Genomic DNA, 24,334 nt, shown 5'->3' on the forward strand with positions numbered 1-24,334 from the left:
AATTGGTTGGAACGATATTCTGCCAGCTATGCCTTTAGACCAGAGTTGGTCTCCTCAAGAAACTGTTGAATTGAGCTGGACAATAAGATGCTGGACTCTACATGATACATGCTTGCAATGAAAGAAATAACACCGGATTTGAAGTGTAATACTGCAATAAGGTTGAGGAATCCACCATGGGGGGAGAGCACGGGGAGGGGATGGGGGAACATCAGAGCCTATGAAACAATGTTATAAGATGAAATGTAATAAAAAAAATCTAATATAAAAAAATGATCACAATAGCCAGAGCTAAGCCAATTCAAAACTGGGAACAGGAGTTTCTTCTGGGTGTCCCCTGTGGTCCTAGGGGCCCAAGGACTTCAGCCATCCTCCACTACTTTCCCAGGCCACAGAGAGCTGAATCAGAATTGGAACAGCCAGGACTAGAACTGATTCCCATATAAGATGCTGGTGGCACAGGTGGAGGCTTAGGTTACAACACTGCCACGCCAGCACCACAAATCTTTTAAAACACATTCATTCATGAATATATACACAGAATTGTAGCATTTGCACCTTGTTAAAAAAATTATCAGTAATTTTTGTAAGGGTTTCATAGATGTTTCTGACTGGGATTTTTTTAAAAAAGATACTTACTCATTTGTATTGCAAAGTCAGATATACAGAGAGGAGGAGAGACAGAGAGGAAGATCTTCCATCTGATGATTCACTCCCCAAGTGAGCGCAATGGCCAGTGCTGCGCCGCTCTGAAGCCAGAAGCCCGGAGCCTCTTCCGGGTCTCCCACTTGAGTGCAGGGTCCCAAGGCCTTGGGCCGTCCTCAGCTGCTTTCACAGGCCACAAACAGGGAGCTGGATGGGAAGCGGGGCTGCCAGGATTAGAACTGGTACCCAAATGGGATCCCAGCATGTTCAAGGCAAGATCTTCTGTCTGCTGATTCATTCCCCAAGTGGCTACAATGGCCAGAGATGAGCCAATCTGAAGCCAGAAGCCAGGAGCTTCTTCTGGGTCTCCCACACATGTACAGGATCCCAAGGCTTTAGACCATCTTCTACTGCTTTCCCAGGCCACAAGCAGGGAGCTGGAACGGAAGAGGAGGAGCAAGGACACAAACCATTACCCATATAGTATCCCGGCAGATTCAAGACAAGGACTTTAGCCACTAGGCTATTGCGCCGGACCCCATTCTATGAACTTAATTATTTCAAATACTCCATATAGGTGAAAACATACAGTATTGGTCTTTTTCTGACCGGTTTATTTCATTTAATATAATATCCTTAAGTCTAATCCATACTGTAGCACATAATAGAATCCTTACTTTCAAAGGCTGAATAATATTCAAGTTTATGTATGAAGTACTTTATAAAGTAGCTGAAAAATGTTGTTAGAAGATAAGTGTACTGGGCCCAGTGTGATGGCCTAGTGGCTAAAGTCCTTGTTTTGCATGCACTGGGATTCTATATGGGCACCGGTTCTAATCCTAGAAGCCTCACTTGCCATTCAGCTCCTTGCTTGTGGCCTGGGAAAGCAGTCAAGGAGGGCCCAAAGCCTTGGGACCCTTTACACAAGTGGGAGACCCAAAAGAGGCTCTGGGCTCCTGGCTTTGGATCGGCACAGCTCCGGCTGTTGCAGCCGCTTGGGGAGTGATTCAATGGACAGAAGGTCTTCTCTGTGTATCTGACTTTGCAATAAAAATACATCTTTTTTTAAAAAAAAAAAGAAGATAAGTTTACTTTGATGCAAAAAATATTTTAAATCAGTGCGTAGGAGGAACCTTCAAAACTTAAAGAATTGTCTTACTCACTGACACTCCAATCTGGTCCCCCATTCCCCACCATGGGATCCCTGCCTTTCTCTGCCTCCTCTAATGGCCTTAGAATTTAACATTCAGGAAGGGGGTGGGGATGTGTTGTATATATCCAAATCATGCCCAAAAATCTTGCATCACTTTACCCCATAGTTTTTTCTTCTCCCTCTCCCTTTCCTTGTTTCACAGGTGCTGATTAGTTTTTTCTTCCAAGTATTTAGATCTCCTCCCAATGAAATGAAAGGTGGCCCAATTCTTGAAAAAAAAATCTGTTGTATTTCTGTGTTCTGGCATATTCAAACAGGGAGCATTCTCTACTTCAAAAGCCAAGTTTCGAGCTCTGCCTCCACGTCTCTGTGGTAGCACCGGCCTCCCAGCGGCGGAGCGGGCTGCGGAGGAGCGAGGCCTGCACGCTTCCTGTTCACCTGTGAGGGCTTGGCCGAGGCGGGTAGCCATGTCCAAGAAATAGCAGCCGGTAGACTGGGTCTCTGCAAGGAGGACAACAAGTTCAAAGAGTTCCCCGCCGAAGACTGGACTGGTTTGGATGAGGATGAAAATGCACATGTGTGGGAGGATAACTGGGACGATGACAGTGTGAAGGATGACTTCTCCAGTCAGCTGCAAGCTGAGCTGGAGAAACATGGTTTTAAGATGGAGACTTCATAACCCTCAGAAGTGTTGAAGCAACCTGAACAAACTGTTAACTCTAGAATGGAGATCCCAGGATGGAATACTTTAAAAAAATGTTTATTTCATTACCTATTTATATTATTTCTTAAGCACACACACACAAAATAAATTTTATTTAGTTCAGAAAAAAGAAGTGTCTTGGGGTCATTGTTGTGGTATAGAGGGTAAAGCCATTGCATAAGAAGCTGGCATCCCATATGGGCACTAGTTCCAGTCCTGGCTGCTTCACTTCTGATCCCTGGGAAAAGCAGCAAAAGATGGTCCAATTGCTTGGTCCTCTGCACCCACATGGGAGACCCGATTGCCGCTCCTGGCTGCTTACTTTGGCCTGACTGTGGCCATTATACCCATCTGAGGAGTGAAATAACAGATGGGAGATTTCTCTATCTCTTTCACTCAATCGCTCTCTCCCCCTCTCTCTGTCACTTTGATTTTCAAATAAATAAATAAACCTAAAAAAAAAAAGTTTCTCTGTCACACTCCTTGACAGTTTTTGTAGTTACATCTTTGGTCAATAAGTTGTAATATGAAAACCATAAAGAAAAAAAAACAAGGTATTTATTTAAAAGAATAGCAAAAGACTTTCCAACAGTTAGTGGCAAGGGTAGACATTTAACCTGTAATCATAAAATAAGGAATTTTTTCCAAAAGGGTCACACTGCCCTTTATTAAGTTGCAGATTAATAAATATCTAAACAGGAAGAGAACATTTCTTTCCCAACCCATATTTCAGCTTTCAAATTACAGTCTGTTCTCAAATGTGTATTTATTATACCTGGAATCAATTCTAGTTACTCTGGTTTTACCTCCCTGTCCTTTATGGTAACACTTATAACTAATGCTCGTTGGGATGTATGTTTAGCAGTCAAGATGTACAACCGAAATGCCAGAAGGAACCCCCAATGTCCCATATCAGAGCACTTGAGTTTAATACCTGGCTCCAAGTCCTAATTTCCAACTTCCTGCTAAGACAGATAATGAGTGAGGGGCAATGGTTATGACTCAAGTAATTGGACTCTTGCCACTCACATAGGAGACTGTGACTGAGTTTCCAGCTTCTGAATTGAGCCTGGTCTAATCCCAGCTGTTTCAGCCTTTTGCAGAGTGACCAACAAATAAGTGTTCTCTCTTTCAAATTAACAAAATATTCTAAACCCTACCGGTGAAGCAAGTTATGTGATGCTATTAAGACACTCAGTCTTTATTCAATATTTTTGCCCCTAGTTAACGCACGAGGAATAATTGACCCTCAGAGGGCAAGACTTACCCAGGACCACACAGCCAGTTAGTGCACAAAACTGGGGCTCTAACTCAAGTTCTGACTCCAGGTCCACTCAATCATTCTATCCAAGTTCTTCCTCCGCAGCTGTCCCTGGCCATTAGCATGGAACTGGATCGAAAGTGGAGCCAGCTGGGACTAGAACTGACGCTCATATGAGATGCCGGTGCTGCAAGACAGAGAATCAGCCCATAAGGCCACAGCATCAGCCCTACAGGCAGTATTCTTTAATGCTGGAGCTCCTCTTCCAAATCAGAGCCTGACTAGGTAGAAATCTGTGCTAGGTTGTTTGGCAGACACTGTACATTCAGCCAGGCCAAATAAGCTCTTTAGAAGTGTTTTTTACTTGAATTTCCTGTGATTCTTCATTGCATCATCAAAATACGGTTTAAAATAATATCGGGATATTGAGATTATTGCTCTTACTGAAAATATTTAGATAAAAACAAATTATTAACACATATTACAATCGAAATAAAACGGCAAGTTTAAAAGAAAAGCCTTCATCAGTAACTTTGTGTTGAAAGCTGATTTTCCTGTTCAGTGGTGAAATTTAATTTAAGAACATCAACCAGATGCCTTTAAAACAAATTAAATGTCCTTCAAATCAGACTGAGTAATTAAATTGCAGTAAGGGGAATACTGTATAGACATTAAAAAAAAAGAATGTGACAGATCAATAAGTGCTAATAGAAGTGTTTTCTAAACCATATTATAAATAACACGCAAATACAGATCCAAAACAGTGTAAAGAATGTCCTATAATTTGTGACGTACACACACACAACTGCACATTTATATAATAGAAGACCTCTAGAATATTTCTGGAGTGATACACAAAGTAGTGAAATACTGGATGCTATTGGAGAGGGCAAAAGGGTGACAGGTGTGTACAGGAAACTTATTTTCCCATTACCCTATTTCCCAATACTGTTTGAATCTTTACCATGTGCCAGTGTAAAACTGTTTTTAGTTCTACAGTGTTTTACAATTTTTAAAGGATTTATATGCACAAGAACTTTAAAAAGTTCATGAAAATGGGGAATTAAAACATAAGTCTATTTAGTTGTTTTTAAAAAAGTTGCAAAAATCCATGCATCACTTTTTCATAATAATTTTCCATGAACGTTCTTGAAGACTTTTTTCATATACATCCATATGATTTTATTGACCATACACAAAATGCAAGGTAGTAAACAGCACTCCTTTTTCATGGAGACCTTCAAACTGGCCCCAATTCCAATCTACTTTTCACACCCGCCCCACGCCCCCCCCACGCCCCCTTTCCAATCCCTGCAGGCTCCAACCATACCTCTCAGAAACCTGATCTTCACTTTCCCCCTTCCTGCTGGGAGAGCCTCCTGCTCCTCTCTCTCACTGCCTTCTAATTAATGTAACTAGGAATTGTGCTCTATAACTACAGGGTTTGTCAGTGAAATCAATAGTTGCGTCCCTTGCGACAATGACATTTAGCTCCATCAATCTCTCCAGAGCCCTGCAACTTCTCTGAGCCAACACAACTCCCAAGATTATTAACACGTCCTTTTTGCTCTCATTTTCTCACACATGGATATAAATCAACAGATTTTCAATTCACACAATTTTCATGCACTCTGCCTACGATTATTTGAAGATGGTCAAATGCACTTTCTAGTGACTTCATCAACATATAATATAGTTATCACAAAACGTGCCACTGTACATGTACAGTTAAAAAAATGTAGTAAGTGTGAGTAGCTGTCCAGCCTCTAACATGTGTTTTTTCATGATATCTTGAGACTCAAACTAAAACTATGCTGGACAGTAATAGGGCTCCTCTCCTTTGACCTCCACTTCTAAACCTGTTCCCTGCCCTACACTAAAAAAAAACTTCTAAATCTATTGTTTCCTTAGTACAACAGCACAAGAAATTTGGAAAGGCCCTTAAAAATCATTTAGAAATGCGAAAACTGGGATCCTGATAGGATGTGTGTGTTTTTCCCAGGGCCACATAACAAGTTAATGGCTGATTCAGACCTAAAACCCAAGACTCTTGTTCCAAGCCAAATCCGTTCCCATGACAGCACAGAACCTGTCTCAGGCACGGCTAATGCTTGGAGATCAGCAAATCAACTATCATCAATCAATTCACTCAGCTAAACCTGAAGATTTGGTAGTAGAGGAAGGGCTTGGTGAGTCTAAAAAGTACAGGTAGGAAATAACCTTTCTACCTTCGCATTCCTTCTGAGTGAATAGTGTTTTGTACAATTAACCATAAGATAGGGTTTTCTATGTCCAGAGAAGGGCTTTATGGTTAGCAGCCAATAGTATTGATCATAACTGCTACTGTTATAGCTATTCTATCTTCTCCTACATATGTTAGCAAGACATGAAGGTGGTATGAAACCGTAAGAGATGAAATCACATAGACACTGCTTTCTGCTTTTGCCAAAAAATGTGCTAAAATTAGGCTCAAATCCCCATGGATTTGAGCCAGGGAAAGCTATTTAGCTTCTCATCTTGTTTTCTTAGCAATCAGCTTGTAACAATTAAGGAACTGGTAGAAAAGAGTGAGGCATACTTTATACACGTTCGTGATGAGAACTGAAAACCAACTTTAGTGCCACTTACCACCCTTACTAAGAAGGGACAACCAGCAACAATTTTGAGGTGCTGAATATGGCATTCTAAGCTTAATCAGAAAAATCCAAAATGCTCATATGATATAGACTTACTGTTACTATGTCCATATTTTTATTAGAAATCATAAATCCCCCATAAAAACATTGTTTTCTCTCCAGTAATTCTCATTATAATGATATATGTTAAGAAGCAGCAGGTTCATATATAGATATTCCTTACAATTATTATAAGTAAAACATTGGAAATAATTAAAAGCTATTGGAGTAATTAAGTAGAATATTATAATTACATAAAAAGGAAATTTAGTAACTTATTTTAAATTATCTTCAATTTATACTCATTTTAAGTTTTCTGATATAGCAAACATAAAGTTTACTTTTTACAATTACATATATAGTTATAAATATTGCTTCACTGAATCAGACCATTTATATGACAATATACCCTTCTAACCCCATGTTGTGATCATTATGATGAATCCTTCACTTTGTGACATTAATATCTTTGCATTCAAGAAAAATAGCATGTATGTATATGTATATAATGTCTACACATGAATATGCAGTCTTTAAAATTATCAAAATTTAAAGCTAAAAATAATGAACTTATAAACATATCACGTGTAAAATTCAAAAATTTTTAGCATATTTATTAAGTTGTGGAAATGTCATAATCTAATTTTAAAACATAGAATCACCCCCAAAAGATAACTTGTATCCATTAGTAATCATTCCTTATACGCCTGAGCTATAAATTGGTAAGAAAAATACAAATGACTGAAAAGAAGATTGAAAGGAAAGGCAATTCATAAAAGATGGAATGCAAAAGAATATACATAGAAAGAGATTTTCAACTTTCTAATGCATAAAGTAGAAATCAACACAATAAGATACCAATGATTGGCAAAAATGAAAGAAACTCATAACTACTGGTAAACATGGAGAAAACAGGCATTCTCATACACACTCGTCATGAATATCAATTGTTACAACCTTTTGGAAAATAATCCAGCATTGCTTAACTTTGTTAAAGCATGTATCATTGAGGCCAACAGCTCCACTTTGGGAATCTGTCTTACAGAAATTCAAAGACCATTGTGCAAGGATATGCAAACCGACAAACTGATTTTTACAGTGATAGTAAGTTGCAGGGCAGTGTGTATAACATGATACCATTTTTAGGCCAGTAACTGTTCCTAGCATAACTGCATGCTGCTTTCAGTCCTCCCAGCAACCCTGTGGTTGTGGATAATACTCTCACTCTCCTGAGAGGAAGCTGAAGCTTAGAGAAGTGAAGCCACATGCTTTAGGTCTTACACACAGTTACCAAGTGACAGAGCCAGCATTCCTATTCAAGTCCATCTGGCCCCCGAACCAAGGTATCTGCCAAGAATGACAACTTTCTGGTTAGAATACTTGACCTTCCCTTAGTGGAGGTAAGGCTATTCTGGGTTATTACATTTGAGAATACAAAGTAAACTCAAGTCTTAAAGAAAGAGGTAGAAGTTTGCGATGCCAGAATTGACTGATAGAATATCCAATAGGAGTAAAAAATTGTGGGGCACACATAACAAATTTAACAAATAAATTTCATTTGTTCATTTGTCTAATCTATGCTACAGGCACTGAGAAAAATACTGGGGAAGTAATCAATGAATAAAACAGAAAAAAAGTTTCCACCCTTGGGAATACATAATGTGTATGTTGCAGGGATGAGTGAAGCAAAGGATAGCTAGGAAACATGACATAGTGAATAGTGCTATAAAGGGCTTTCCTTTCAAGTTCACACAGTTGCTCACATAATTCCCTTGCAGCTGAATTCCCAGCGGCTTGTTTCTTTAAGGTCAACAAGAGAACGGATCTGATTTCTAAATCCCCTTTTAAATGTCTCATTTGACTAGATTACATAATTTGCCACTTGATTGACTTGAAGTTAATTTCTAATTAGATATCTTAACTATATATGCGAAAGTTCTTCATCTTAACCATAAAATAGGCTAATCACCAGAGTGGCATCCAGCATATACACAGGTTCACTCTCATTTTATGGAAAGAAATTAATTGTATGAGGCATGTATACATGGAGGCAAGAATCACTTGGGTGGATGTTCGATTTCTGCTTACTGTAAGTCTACAAGCAGTTTGGATATGTGAGTCTGGAGTTTGGCGTAGAAGCCTGGATTATAGATGTGTGTTATGGTGTCCTTAGCACATAATTTGCATGTTTAAAGGTATAAAATTGGGGGGCTGGCACGCTGGTGCAACAGGCTAATCCTGCACCTTGTGGTGCAGCATCCCATTTGGATGCTGGTTTGTGTCAGGGCTGCTCCACTTATGATTCAGCTCCCCACTTATGGCCTAGGAAAGCAGTAGGGAATGGATTAAGTCCTTGGGTCCCTGCACCCATGTGTGGGAGACCTGGAAAAAGCTCCTGGCTTCCGGCTTCAGATCAGCTCATCCCTGACTGTTACGGCTATGTGGGAAGTGAAATAGTAGATGGATGACCTCTGTCTCTCCTTTTCTCTCTGTAAAAAATATCTGTTTCAAATAAAATTAAATAAATTTTTTTAAAAAGTTATGAGATTTTACAGGGCCTCTACAGGAATCATGTTCACAGAAAATAATACTGAGCCACAGAGAACATCAGTATTAAGAGGTAAGGGAGATGCCCCAATCGAACTGCTGGACTCAGAACTCTAACCAAGAAAAGACAGAAGACAGAACAGGTCAATCATTCACCTCAGCTATATGTTGGCAGCGAAATATGGGGCAAACGGAGACTTTATGATGGACCACATCAATCAGTGGACGACCTCATCGAGCGAAACTGGCAGCGATTCATAACTGGAGAACTATTAAAACCACTTGAGCAAATATCTCAGAGCATGCCCCACATCCGGGACTTGGGGTGGGCGGGAAACCGGGTGGGGCTTCTCCCTCAATATCCCCCTTTACCTCAGATACATGATGGAAACAATATGGACATAATAGTATTACCCACTTCCCTATGCCCCCTGAACCTTTTTTTTTTTAACCATAATTAACTATGTAAAGATTGTCAACAGCAATACAATAAAATAAATTAGAAAAAAAAAAAGAGGTAAGGGAGATGAAGAGGAATCAACAGAATCTGAGGAGGCGGAGGGGCCAGGGGACTAAGAGGGAAGCCAATAGCATGTGATGTTCTGGAAGCCAAAGAAATAAAGTATCATAAGGAAGATTAAGTAATCAGCTGTGTCAAATTCTTCTTTAAGTTGTGTAAGACGAATTTTTAGGATTGTCTATTGAATGTGATAATATCAACAAGTTCCTGACCAAAGCAGTTTAGTAGAATGGTTAAGAGTGACAGCCTAACTGGAGTTTGCTTAACAAAGAGAACAAAGATTGGAGTCATTAGGCACATATAAACCTTTTAAGGAACTTGGCTGCAGACAGGAGCCAAGAAATGGACATATTAGCTAGAGGGGGAAGAAGGGCCAAGAGGAAATTGTTATGTTTATACCTGGTGAGAACTGTCCAATAAGAAGGCAAACTAGGTTACCTATATGTGTGTAGGTGGAGAAGGGGGAAGGGATCACCAGAGCAGTGATCCTGAGCAGTAAGAAGTAGAGGTATGGAGTACGAGCACAAGTGTTATGCAGATAGATCATCTACAGAAACATTATGAAGGCAGACTGTGGGCAGCAACGCAGATACATGTGGTTTGACAGACTGTGGAAATTGTCTTCTGATACTCCTGACAAGCAACCAAAAAATGTCTCTGATATCCTTCCATTTATTTTTATTTGAAAGGTAAAATTACAGCAAGGAGAGACAGAGATATCTTCCTTCCACTGGTTCACTCCCTAAATGGCTGCAAAAGTCGAACTGGGCCAGTCCAAAGCCACAAGCCAGGAGTTTCTTCTGGGTCTCCCACGTGGGTTCAAGGGTCCAAGCACTTGGGTCATCCTCCACAGCCTTCCTAGTCATTATTGGAAGTGAAGCAGCTGGAACTCGAACCGGTGTCCATATAGGATACTGGCATTGCAGGTGGGGGATTAGCCAGCTATACCATGACACCAGCCCCACATTCTTCCATATTGCCTGAAGTGTGAACATGACATTTCCGAGCATGGAGTATGTACCCTTTGCATCATTTCATGGAAGATTTTGGTGATTTCATGTGTATTTTAACATCTGCTAGAGGGAAAAAATAACTAGTAAATCCAACTCATGGTTTTTCAGATAAAAATCACAATGTAAAACGTAAAACGGTTTCTCAGATAAAAATCACAATATAAAATGTAAAAACAATTAAAGGAAAACTGCTTACTAAATTACACAAAAGCTGGAGGGGATACAGCAAAACTGTTAGCCACTTGGAAAATAACTGACCTTTAGAAAAATGGATTATGGCATCGATTCTGTGGCAAGCTGTCCTTGAGAGCAGACATTTCTGAGATAACACATTTAGTCAGCTTCATTCCTGAAATTCTACATTGAATTAAATCCAGATATCTCCTCGCTGAAGGGAATCAACTCCACCCCTCCTCACTCCCCTGCATCCCACTCCTGAGTTGACTGGCTTACATTCAGGCTTAGCGAAGCCCCTATCACTGAAGACTGAGACAGTTCCTGTCAGCCTGAGGGGCCTCTGACTAAAAGCAGAACAGAAAAACAACACATTGAAAAGTTAACTGCTTCTTATATAACTGTAAAGCAAATATAAACAGCCTGGAGTGTGTGGTGTGCAAGGCACCATGGGAGAAAGAGTCTGGAGATGACTAAGAGAAGGGAGAGAGAAGGAAACTTGAAGATAGAAAAGTAGATCCTCAAAGATGTCATAGGTTCTCCCTGGAAACTACACTATTTTATGTAGCAAAGGGGACTTGGCAGATGTGACGAAGTTATGAATGCTGAGATGGGGACAGTGCATAATCACAGTGGTCCTTAAAAGAGGGACACAGAAGCATCGGAGTCAGAGAAGACGTGATGACCAAAACAAAGGTTGCAGTGATGTGCTCTGAAGGTGATAGGAATGGTCACAAGCAAGGAAGTCAGGTGGCCTCTGGAGGTTGGGAAAAAATATGGAAAGTGATTGTTGCTTAGCATGTCCAGGAGGGACACAATCCTGCTTACATCTTGTTTGTAGAATTTCTGACTTCCAAAAAAAAAAAAAAAAAAAAGAGGAAGAAGAAGAAGAAGAAGGAAAAAAATTTTCTGACTTCCAGGACTGTTGAGATACTAAACCCATATTGTTTTAAAATGTTGGTAATTTATTATAACAACAACAGGAAATGGATACAAAAATAATGGCAACTTCAAGTGCAATATTTGAAAAGACTCCCTGCCAAGCCCCCTTGACTCCTGTTCAGCGGTTGATTCTTGGTAAATTAGTGAAACAGATATGAATTCACAGTGGTGCATAATTTTTGTGGCTCTTGTCATGTGTTTCTCTGTATTAATTACCTCCTAGTAACTATATGCTACTTGCATGTAGGGTGAGTCAGCACATTGCACAAGATCTTGCCCACCTAATAGATGAACAATCATGACCCTTTGCAATTACATAAGGTGCTGGAGTTTCTAAAAGGTTTCCATACACAACATATGGATCAACTAACTGGTCCCAGATAACCAGGCATTACAAGAGGGGCCCTAGGTTGGAGAGGGGAGGCCCCCAAAAGAGACTGTAAAAATGACACTCCAAATGAGGAACAGAGGAAAAGGGACGACAATCAAGTGGGATAGAAAATGTGCTACTCCTACAAATCACACCCGGGACCTGTGGGGAAAATGCTGCTGAGATCTCAGCTGAGGATCCATTGCAGCATCTTAGCCCCCCACTGCACACCAGGCAGCGTAATTGGCAGCAGAAGGAAATGGGTATTTCCTGCCTGCCTCAAGCAAGGGTTTGGTAGTTCTTGCCAAAGCTGGTGTTGGGCCTGGGGAATGAAAAAGAACCCACCTGGGGTTCTGCATTATCATGCCAGGCAAGATAGAGAGATGAGAGCAGGAAAAAAAAATCACCTCCTCAAATTCAAAGGCTAGCCAGGAGGAGAAACTAGGCTTTTCATTATGGTCAGCAAGGCATAGGGGAGCCCAGAGTTCTCAGGTAATCTAATAATTCTCAACACCCATGTGCATTGACTCAAGTATCTTACTGTTTCAGATACCCTTCCATCACTTAGGCCTGAAAAATAACTGAGAAGAGCGACAATTTCATAAAATTAGTGAGATCATATGAAAAACACATTTATACCGTCATACTCTTCCAAAGTGATGGTAGTATTTGGCCTTTCAAACAACAAAGTATAAGTGATCTATGTATAAGTTTCTTCACACTCTTACCAATATTTGGTGTTGCCACTGTTTTTAATTTCTTCATTTTGACAAGTCATAATGGTTTCAATATGCATTCACCTAACAATATTAAACATCATTTCTTGTGTTTATATGTTATCTGTAACTTCTTAATCACGGAATGCCTCTTCATGTATTTTGCCATTTTCTAATTGTATTGTTTTTGCTGTTAGGGATTTTGCCTTTTCTTAATATATTCTATATTCTAGTCCTTTGTTGGATATGTTGGTTTCAGTTCAGGTTTTAAATTTGTCTTTAATCCATTTTGAGCACTGGTTTCATTTGCTGCAATAGATGTCCAATTTTTCTGGCACCATTTATTGAATAGATTGTCCTTTGTTTCATTACTCATTCTTGGCACCAATTGACCATAAAGGCATGGATTTATCTCTGGATTTTCTACTTGTATCTATTGAGCTACATGTATGGAATCACACCAATATCTGTTGCTTAGACTACTTTGGACATAAGCAGGTTTTGAAGATACCTTGATGCCTCCAACTTTATTCTTCTTGTTCGAGATTGCTTTAGGTTTTGAGGGGACATTCTTTACAAAATTAGAAAAAAAATCCTAAAAGTCATATGAAAACATGAAAGAATGACTAGCCAAAGCAATCTTGAACAATAAGCACAATGTTAGAAGCAATACAATATCAGATTCCATGACATACTCTAGAATTATTGTAACCAAAACAGCATGGTACCAACATAAAAAATGGACATGTAGACATATGCAACATAATAATAACCACAGAAATGTATCCACATATTTATAGCAAACTTGTCTTTGACGATGGTGTTTAAAATACATCCTGGAGAAGAGACAGTCTCTATACTAATGGATTGGAAACCTGGGTATTCATATGTAAAAGACTGAACTTTAATATTCTTCTCCCACTCCCAAAAAAGAAAAATAACCTCAGAATGGATCAAAGATCTAAATTTAAGATATGAAACTGCCAGGGAAAAAAAAATAAAGGAAACGCTTTAAGTACTGGCATAGGCAATGATTTTTTTGGATAGGACACCAAAAGCACTGGTTAAAAACAGATAAATGAAATCACATCAGGCCAAGAAACTTCTGCACTGCAAAAAAAGATACAGCACAGAGATAACCTATAGCGTGAGAGAAAATATCTGCAAATTGTTCATTTGACAAAAGACTAACAGTCAAAATATATAAGAAATTCAGGAAATAATAACTAATCCAGTTACAAAACAGGAAAAGCATTGAAATAGGCATTTCTCAGAACAAGAAATACACATGGCCAATCAATCCATGAAAACATGCTCAGCATCACTAGCTATCAGGGAAATATGATTAAATTCACAATGATATATCATCTTCTGTTAAAATGGCTATTTGGGGGCCCTGTATGGTAGACTAGCAGCTAAAGTTCTCACCTTGCATGCACCAGGATCCCATACGGATGCAGGTTCTAATCCCGGCAGCCCCACTTCCCATCCAGCTCCCTGCCTGTGACCTGGGAAAGCAACTGAGATGTTCCAAAGCCTTGGGACCCTGCACCTGCATGGAAGACCTGGAAGAGGGTCCTGGCTCCTGGCTTCGGAATGACACAGCTCCAGCTGTTGCAGTCACTTGGGGAGTGATTCATCGGATGGAAGATCTTCCTCTCTGTCTCTCCTCCTCTCTGTATCTGACTTTCCAATAAAAATAAATAAAGTAAAATGTCTATTATGAAAAATACAAAAAACAGCAAATGCTAGTGAAAATGTAGAGAAAGTAATATATATACACACTTGTTGGTGGGAATGCAAATTAGTACATCCACTATGTAGACAAGTATGAGGATTCCTTAAAAATTCAAAGTAAATTTATCCTATGACCCCTTCTGGATATATACCAGAAGGAAATTAAATGACCATATCAAAGAGATACCTACACTTTCATGTTCATTGTAGCACTATTCACAATAGCCATTCTCTGGTGAATGCACTATAGAAAACATGGTAGATATTCACAATAGACTAGTACTCTGCTATTAAATAATGAAATTCTGGTATTTTTGGAAAATGGACAGAAATGAAGATCATCATGTACAGTGAAATAAGTCAGACATAAACAAGGATCACATGTTCTCATATTCAGAAGTTACTACTACTAACAAATATATTCTCTCTGAATTTAAAATAATGATTACCAAAGTTGGTAAAGGTAGAGGGAGTAGAATGTGGAAAGGTTGGATAATGGACCCAAACCACATTAGGGTAAGTACAGCAGATTTTGGTGTTTTAGAGTACAGTGGAGTAACTTTAGCTCACAGCAATGTGTGATATTTTGCTTAAAGATCTGGAATAGATGAGCTAGTAGGCACCAAACACAAATATAAGGAAATGAAAAGGCTAGTTGGCTGGTATGGTCAATTTAATCCATGCATATATGTTGAAAGTGTATTGAACCCCTCAAAATGAACAAATATTCCATGTTAATCCAAAATTTTAAAATAAAGAAAAAAATTATTTGAAATACAAGTTTGTACTATTCCCCACAAGTGGCCCAGGTAGAGGGCTGTAGGATTACATCTGCAGTGATCAAATCACACTCTGAAACTCAGCAGTCACGTGCTAAGTGACTTTCAGAATGGACCCATGGACAAAACATGAGCAACAAATACCACTACAGAGTGACATGTCAATATGAAAACTATGTAAACTGTAACAATGTACAGTTCATCAACTAATTGGCAGAAATCGGGAGTAACTTCCTCATCTGCCAAAATAATAAGCCTCAGAAAAGGATCTGTAAATGGATGTTTGAGCACATTGTGCGAATGGTTAAAGATAAACCATTAAATGGTTAGCAAAAAAAAGAGAGAGAGAGAAAATACATGTGAGGATCTAAGTTCCTTACCTTTCATAGTCGGGAGCCAAAAGTAACTCAAAATTTTGACATAAAAGCATTTTAGTAAAAATTATGTGGGGAGGCATTTAGTCTAGTGGTTTAAACAGCCATGTTCCACATTGGAGTGCCTGGATTTGATTCCCAGCTCTTGCTCCTGACTCCACCTTCCAGCTCTTGCTCCTGACTCCACCTTCCTGCTCATACAAATACCAGAGACAGCAGATGAAGATTCAAGTAATCAGGTTTCCACCACCCATGTGGGAGACATTAATTTCACTCCTGACTCCTGGCTTCAATGGCAGCTGGGGGCCATTGCAGGCTTTTGAGAGCAAACCAGTGAAGGGACTATGTTTTTATACCACCCTGCCTCTCCAATAAATAAATTTCTTTTTTTAAATTTTTTATTTTAAATTTTGAATTTTATGATACAATTCTGTAGGGTCAGGAATTTCTCTTTCAATTCCCACCCCACAAGAGTATCAAACAAGATTGCTTAGTAAGAGTAGGAATGTGAACAGGAAGAATTTGTGTCCATTCAGTCATTCATTCCTTCAATGAATATTTGCAGAACATGTGATATTATAGTAGGTATGTTTCTAAGCATAGGAATACAGGGTTGGACAAGGCAAAGAATGTTCCTGAACAAAAGGAGCTCATATTCTAGTGGGGCCATTAAACAAGTAAATCTCTTCTTAAAAGAAATAAGAACAAGTACTATTTAGTACAACGCAAATTATAAGATAAGGCAATATTGAAGGCCACTCTGAAGAACTAAATTTTGAGCTAAAATACTTTTTTATATGACAAAATGTATATGATCTTGGTCCCTTTTTCTTCCCAGGAGGTTTCATGGCCCATATACAAATTTATATACCTTCATCCAAGGTACTAGTTCAACAAATCAAGGTATTTTGGAAGAGACAGCCTTTGTGAAACAATAAAAATTCTTGTGGTCCCAGCGCAATACCCTAGCTGCTAAAATCTTCACCTTGAACGGCACCAGGATCCCATATGGGCTCGGGTTCTAATCCCGGCAGCCCCACTTCCCATCCAGCTCCCTGCCTGTGACCTGGGAAAGCAACTGAGATGTTCCAAAGCCTTGGGACCCTGCAACCTGCATGGAAGACACGGAAGAAACTTCTAGCTCCTAGTTTCAGATCAGCTTAGCTCCGACTGTTGCAGTCACTTGGGGAGTGAATCAATGGATGGAAGATCTTCCTGTCTCTCCTCCTCTCTGTATATCTGACTTTCCAATAAAAATAAATAAATCTTTTTTAAAAACAAAGTCTTATTACACCATTATCCCAAAGCAGTATTGTCTACTTGACTCATGTTTACCACAGGTTTTTTTTAAGTGATTATTCCAATAGAAAGGAGGAAATGCCCCAAATTGAGTTATTGGGAAGTACTTCCTTTCCCTAGTATTTCCCTAACTTGTACCCAGCATCACTTCAAAGAGATTTAGGCCTCCAAGCAACTCTCCAGAGAAGCACAATAATAGACAGCCTTCTACAGGCACAGTTGCCTGGTCATGCCTGACAACCAACCCTCTATGTAGGTTCAAAGTCTATTCTATGGTGTTACTGTAACAAGTTTCCAACACTCTTAAAAACATACCATGAAGTGCCTTGATTTGTGGTACTCCATAACCTAGTCATCATCTTTTATTACATAGAGGCATGTTTTTCCCTACATAAAAGTTTAAGCAGCTCTGGTACTCGCTCCTACAGGGACCCTCAATCACCAAGTGCTCTGAACAGACATTCCTTACATTCCTTACCAACTCTCTACCACAGTACAATGATCATTGGAGTAAACACCTTCTTGAGAACTATTTGCTCTCTTTTGTCAGCTGGATCACTTCCTGCCCCAGTAACTTCCCTCTTATTCTCCAGTGAATAGTTCCAACATCACCACGGGCATCTAAAGGACTGAGGACCTCAATTGGTCCAATGCTTCTGATGCATCATGTCCAAATCCACATATCCACTGCCCATGGTGAGCTAACTTGACAGACAGATACAGCATATAAAACAGATTTTGCAGGAAACTTCTGGCTGTCAACCAACAAGATGACAACTACACATTTCCCAAATGCTTAATTTGCTGACCATTCTCTAGTACCCACCTGTAAAAGTACCACTGTAAGAGCGATTGCAACTTTTTCCCTCACACTAACCAGTTGTATCATAACATTTTGCTTTTGGTCAATAGATATTGGCAACTCACCATGCATGAAACATTGCTGGATGCAAGGCATCATGGGCTCCCATAGGACATGAGCTGCTTCTGTGAAATATTTTTAAAAACACTCCTGCTTCAAACTGACACTGCTGTGTGAGAGTTGACTACTTGGTGAGGGCAATGAAAGTTGAATCTCAGCCCCTACTGATCCTCTTGTGCAGATTCCCTTGTGCAGTGAACAATTGCACTCAGCAAGTCCATAGGAATTTAACAACAAAAAAATAATCTTTTTAAAAATACTTATTTTATTTTTACTGGAAAGTTAGATACAGAGAGAAGAGACAGAGGAAGACCTTCCATCCGTTGATTCACTCCACCAGTGACCACAATGGCTGGAGCTGTGCCAATCGGAAGTCAGGAGCCAGGAGCTTCTACTGAGTCTCCCACTCAGGTGCAGAGTCCCAAGGCTTTGGGCCCTCCTTGACTGATTTCACAGACCACAGGCAGGGAGCTGGATGGAAAGTGGGACCACTGGGATTTGAACTGATGCCCATATGGTATCTCGGTGTGTGCGAGGCCAGAACGTCAGCCTCTAGGCTATCATGCCAGGCTCCCCAAAATAATCTTGTCACTTACCAGAAGCATTCTAGGTTCTCCTAGAATGGTGAAGAGGATAGTTACCAAAGAGGATAGTTTGCCAAAGGTCTTGGCTAGCTCTCCTCCTATAATATGTGCTCCACCTACTCCTACTGCATATTTACGAACCACTCCCTAAGCCCAATCACATCCTGAGAGATTATGAACCCTATCACCTTCATGTCTAGCATCACATTTTCGTTCACTACTCCTAACTACATCCAGCTGACACAACCCCACCCTGTACCCTTCATCCTAACATCTAAAGCTACAAAGTCAGAAAAGCAAAGATATGACGTAAAAGATTTTGGAGCAAGTCACTCACTCCAATTAGAAGGCAGGGAGTGAAAGACAGAGGGGTCCAATACTGATCTTTTTTTTTTTTTTTAGGCTGACAAGATCAGTCCCCCAACTAGATAGCTAACATATTTGAAGGGGTCTTTTGGGAAAAGTTCATGCAAAATGTATTACAAAGAAAAATTAATGTACAGATTTCAAGTTTTTCTACCAAAATAAGCTAAGCTTTTTAAAAATATTTATTGATTTATTGATTGATTGATTTGTACATAGTTGATCAGGGTAAATTAGAGGTACAGGAAATGGGTGGGATCATTATTTTCACATTCTCTTTTTCTCCTTCCTGTATCTGGGGGAAGAGTAGAGATAAGGAAAGAAGCCACACCCAGCCTCCCAAATGCCTCTATACCATGGGATGGAGGACAGTCACCTGACACCACACCAGGGTCCCCGATGCGGGGCATTCTCTGAGGGTCCTGCTCAAGTGGCTTTGATAGTTCAACAGTTCTGAACTACTGCCGATCTTGCAACTCCAAATATGATTAAATCTCTCCAGAATCGACGGGTTGATACAGTCCACCTTAGTCTCCGTTTGCCCAAATACTCACTGCCAACACTTGGCTAGGGTAGTTGATCAATTTGTTCTATCCTCTGTTCTCTGTTATGGTACTATGCGATCTCAGCAGACGCCAATGAACTGCCATATCCTCCATGTGCATCAGAATATGCTGTCCACTGCTCAATCTAAGCCAGTGAGGAGGCCCAGCTCTGACACATGCACTCCATGGTCAGACCACAGAACCTGTAATTCTCTCATGGTTGGGGTTCTGAGTCCAGCAGTTCGGTTGGTGGGATCCCCAAAGAAACCTCATCTGAGGCCATCCCAGACCTGATTCTTGTCTGTGCTTGCCAGTACAGGGTCGGCACAGACTGTCACCCCAATCAGCTTATGCACAGGCTGGTAGTTGCAATTGCTGGGTCAGTTCTATCTCCAGCCCTGTCTTCTACATAACCAATGGGTGTTGAAGTCCAGCCTGATCCTGTCTACCACATGCTCTGCATTCACACAAACCAGTGGAGCTGCAGCCTAGTCGGAGTGAACCGCAATAACTCTCAGCAGGCCCACCCTTGCCCTGGTTCCCATGCTTGCCAGTATGTACAGCAGACTGGTCCAGTCTGTCCCACATCCCATTAAACTCTCATACATGTCAATGGGCATTGAAGCCTAGTTCAACCCAACCAGTCCCATTATCCAGTTCACACATGTGCCAGTGGGTGCCACTCAGTGTCTAGCCACCCCTGACCCTGTCCTGATTCTCATGCTCACAGTGGGAGTGGAAACCCAAGAGGGAGGTGCCCATTATTTCCCTACTGGGCTCACTCCCACTCCCAGATCATGCATTCTCCAGGTGGTTCTGCAGTTTGACTTGACAGAATTTGCCCCCCATGCCAGCATCTGCTAGTTGATGCTGTGGCAAAGTCCAATCAACCCACACCCACTCTGACTTATGCATGCAACAGTAGGAACAGTCAACCCAGCCTGGCTTTTCCCTGATCCAGTTTACATAAGGCCAACAAGTGTTGTAGCCCTGCCGAGCCTGGTCTGCTCCCCATTCCAACTCTCAAGCTCTCCAGTGGGAGTGCTGATCCATCAGGGGAGCCCCTTGCAGCCCCTTACCAGCTTTGCCCCCTCCCCGCCAGGTTTCACAAGTGCTGGTTGAGTGCTGCAGCCCAGTCTGTCATGGCCCGCTTCACCTTGGCATTTGCCAGTGGGTGCTGTAGCCTGGCCGAGCCCAGGTCAACCCAGCTCCAGCACATGCTGGTGTGGGCTACAGCCTACCCCAGCCAGCTGACCCCCAGTCCCGGCCCTAATGTGAACTGGCTTGTGTTGTGGCTTGACCCACACACCATTCTGGTGCTCGGATTCATGAGTGGGCGCTATGGACTAATTCAGCCTGGCCTGCCCCGAACTGCATCAAATATATGTTGGTGGGTACCGTAGCCTGGCCTGATCTGAGCTGCTCCCTATTGTGCTTCTTGTGCTCACCTGCAGGAACTGTGTCCCAAAGAAAGGAGTTCCCCAAATTCCTCCATCAGAACCTCTCCCAGTGACAGATCTCGTGCCCATCAGTGGGTCCATGGACTAGCCCTACTTAGTCCACCTCCTGTCCTAGCAGGAACAGTGGCCTTTCCTGACCGGCCCTCACCCATTCCGGTTTTTACTGTTGGTTGTTACAGCCCAGCCAAGCCTGGTCCACACCCAGACAGAGCTCACATATGGCTCAGCAGGGGCAGACACCAAGCCCAGCCCATCCTTTACCCAACCTGGTTCTCATGGGCACCAGTGGGTGCTGGAGTCTAGCCCAGTCCGTCACATCCCAGATCCAGTCCACGCTTGTGCTGAGGGACACTGCAGCCATATCCAGACAAGAGAGCAGCCCTAACTCCAACCCTCACACTTACCAGTGGGAACCAGAACCCAGTCAGGGTGTGCCCTCTGCTCCACAGCCAGGCTTGTTCCCAGCCGTAGATCTCACCTATGCCAGTGGTTGCTCCGACCCAGCTTGGCATAGTCCCTCACTTGTCTTGACTTTTGCCTTCAGATGCTGCAGCCTGGCCTGACCCGGCCAGCCCCCATTTCCAACTCTTGCTGGTGGGTGCTGCAACGTGGCTTATGCAAACCTTACATGTGACAGCCTAACCTGGCTGTCCAGTTTGCGCTCCAGCCTGGTTTTTGCATTTGCCAGTGGGCTAAGGTTTGCTTGGCCTTGCCTGGTCCTTCCCCTTCTGTCCTGACCTGCAGGACATGACGCTCAAACCCTGAGGGTGGACTGGGAATGCCGGGCTGGTTGCCCCAGGCTGCTGGCCCAAGAAACACAGGGACACTCGTACTTGGCGGAAAAAAGTGCCCCTCTCTTTATTTTTACTCCTCATATATATACCTTCTTCTCTAGGGGAGGGGGAAAAAGGGAGGGGTTTCCTGGGAGTAATTATCTTCACTGAAGCAGGGAAGGAACTAATCAGCTATATTGAAACAGGGGAGGAACTAATTATTTGAACAGGAACAAGGGTGGAGGTTCTATTCTGCTTGCTCCACAGAGGATGTTTTGGCCTAATATCCTGCTTGCTGTAGCCCTGCTTGCAGGCGTTTGCAATGCAACAGACTGTCAGGTAGGCCAAGTCTAAGGCCCATAAGTCTGTGGCTCCTAACACCCTTCCAAAACCAATCTAGACATTAGCCAACAGTTGGAGCTACCTTGCCCAGCTTGTCTGAACCCCAGGCTTGGACTATGTTTTCACCAGCAGGAGCTTGTCCCTGAGTACAGTTTCCCAAGTTCCCCCACTCGGCCCACTCTCAAACCCAGATCTTATGCATGCCAGCAGGTGCTAGGCCCCTGCCTGGCTTAGCCTGCCTCTCCATCTTGACTTAGTATGAGCTGATGAATGCTGTAGTCCGGCCCGCTCCACACCCTGTTTTAGGATGAGCATGCGGGTGCTGCAACCTGGACCTGCCCAGACTGTTCTCGGTCCCTGTACCAGTGAGTGTTGGCAGGTTCCATGGTCACGCCAAGGTCAGCCCATCACCACCCCAACTCTTGAGCTAACCAGCAGGACTTGTATTTTCACAAGGTTTAGCCCACATATGCTCCACAGCATCTACCTCTAGACCTGGTTCTCTCGCGTGCTGGTTAGTGTCATGGCCCTGCCAAAGTGACCCATCCCCTGTGTCAACATTTAGTCAAGTACTAGGATCTAGTCCTGTTAGACCCCCAGTCCTAGCTTTAGCATGGTGGTCAGAGCTGCTCTGCGTTAACAAACCCATCTCAGGATTCCCATGTACGCTGGTATATCAGTCTGACCCAATAGATCTTCCGGTCTCTCCCCTCCAAACGACTAGTTCTCAGTTCCCTCACTTATCTACAAGTAATGTGGCCCTGTTGTTGAGTGTCCCTCAGGATTCATTCCTGACCTACATATACAGTGGCCTTACCCATGGATGTCCCTAGGCAGTAATTACACACCCCTACAATCTTAGAGCTCGCTGCCGGGCTTGCGGGCAGGCAAAGCCCAGTGCTGTTGGTGCTCTGGCCACCCTCAAGCCCAGGGCCCTCCCACCACCTAGCAGTGGTGAATAAGGAGCTAGGATTCCCAGCTGGAAATCTGGCCTGGCATGGATTCCCCCGCCACAGCTACATGGCTGGAAGATTTAGACACCTGTGCCTTTGAGCAGACTTACCTGGACTCTGCCCACCAACATGACAGCGGTGGGTGGTTTCATGATCCTGAACATGCCCAGAGCCGTCTGAGAACTGCCCACAGCATGATTGCTGTAGACAGAAGAAATTCTTAGACCTCAAAGCTTGGACAAGCCCAGGATCCACTCACAGCTTGGCAGCAGTGGTTGGGGAACTAGGATTCCCAGAAGGAAGCCTGGCCAGCGTGGATTCTCCCACATGGCTGGGAGATTTAGACACCCATGCCTCTGAGTAGACTTACCTGGACTCCTAAACTAAGCTTTTAATTCTGTTTTTACCTAACTTTGTGAAGTGCCCTTTTAGTGGCAATGGCCTCCAGATCCCTCTTCCTTGGCCAAAAATGGTGCCCTTTTCACCAAAGCTGCAGATCCAGCCAGCTGAAGCAAAACCCCGGAAAGACCACCTTTGGCATTACTAAACAGAGTACATAAACCCCAGCTTGAAGCCTCTGTTTTTCCATTTTCTGCCCACAGCATCTGAGGCTTTCTCCTAAAAACACTGTCAGGTGATAACTAATACATGTATTACTAAGAAGGCTCAGTGAAATGGTCTGTTTCAGAGAAAGGCTAGGTTTGCTCCCAGGACAAATTCCATGTCCTCTGCTGAGAGCCACAGGGAAAAATGCCAAAACAAAACCAAACCAAACAATAAAAACTCCAGCCATCTTTCATCTGCTCCACAGCTAGACAATTTCACAAGTTGGGCCATTGGGAGAGGATCCTTAGGGGTTTGCTTGTACAAGAGGAGCATAAACATTTATACTGCCTCACTTCTGCTTAAAGAAGGGGGAAGGGACACATCTGGCAATTTAAGGCTATACCACGCAATCATTTCAAAGTCAGCTCTGAGGATATACAGCTACCTTCACAAAGGCCTAAAGGCATTGGCAGCTCAGGCTTCCTAGGCAGACTATATGGGTTCAAGTATCATTTTGCCAGTTAGAATTTGAGCAGAGAAGAAAAATATACAGTGTGACAGAAAGCACACAGGCTCTGGATGCTTGAACGTCCATTTAAATCCCCACTATTGGGACCAGCACAGTAACATAGTAGGCTAATCCTCCACCTGCAATACCAGCATCCCATATGAGTGCATGTTCACTTCCTAGCTGCAATACTTCCAATCGAGCTCCATGCCTATTGGTCTGGGAAAGCAGCAGAATTTGGCTCAAGTCTTTGGGCCCCGGCATTCTGCTAATTAATGTGTCTAAGAAAAGCAGCAGAAGGGCAGGCCACTATATCCACATGGGAGACCCGGAAGAAGTTCCAGGCTCCTGGCAACAGCCTGATCCAGCCCTGGGCACTGCAGCCCTTTGCAAAGTGAACCAATGAATGGATGATATTTCTCACAATCTT

The 24,334-nt window shown here is 42.2% G+C and overlaps 1 protein-coding gene across 1 annotated transcript; it reads left to right on the forward strand.

The window, feature by feature from the left end:
- Positions 1–2,265: 2,265 nt before the first annotated feature.
- LOC101522128 (26S proteasome complex subunit SEM1-like) lies at positions 2,266–2,515 on the forward strand. Its single transcript, XM_036497889.2, is given in 2 exon segments — positions 2,266–2,290; positions 2,293–2,515. Coding segments are annotated over 2 exon segments (210 nt in total). The 3' UTR covers positions 2,478–2,515.
- The last annotated feature ends 21,819 nt before the right edge of the window (positions 2,516–24,334 follow it).

This window comes from Ochotona princeps, chromosome X (genome assembly GCF_030435755.1).
Source record: "Ochotona princeps isolate mOchPri1 chromosome X, mOchPri1.hap1, whole genome shotgun sequence".
NCBI lineage: Eukaryota > Metazoa > Chordata > Mammalia > Lagomorpha > Ochotonidae > Ochotona > Ochotona princeps.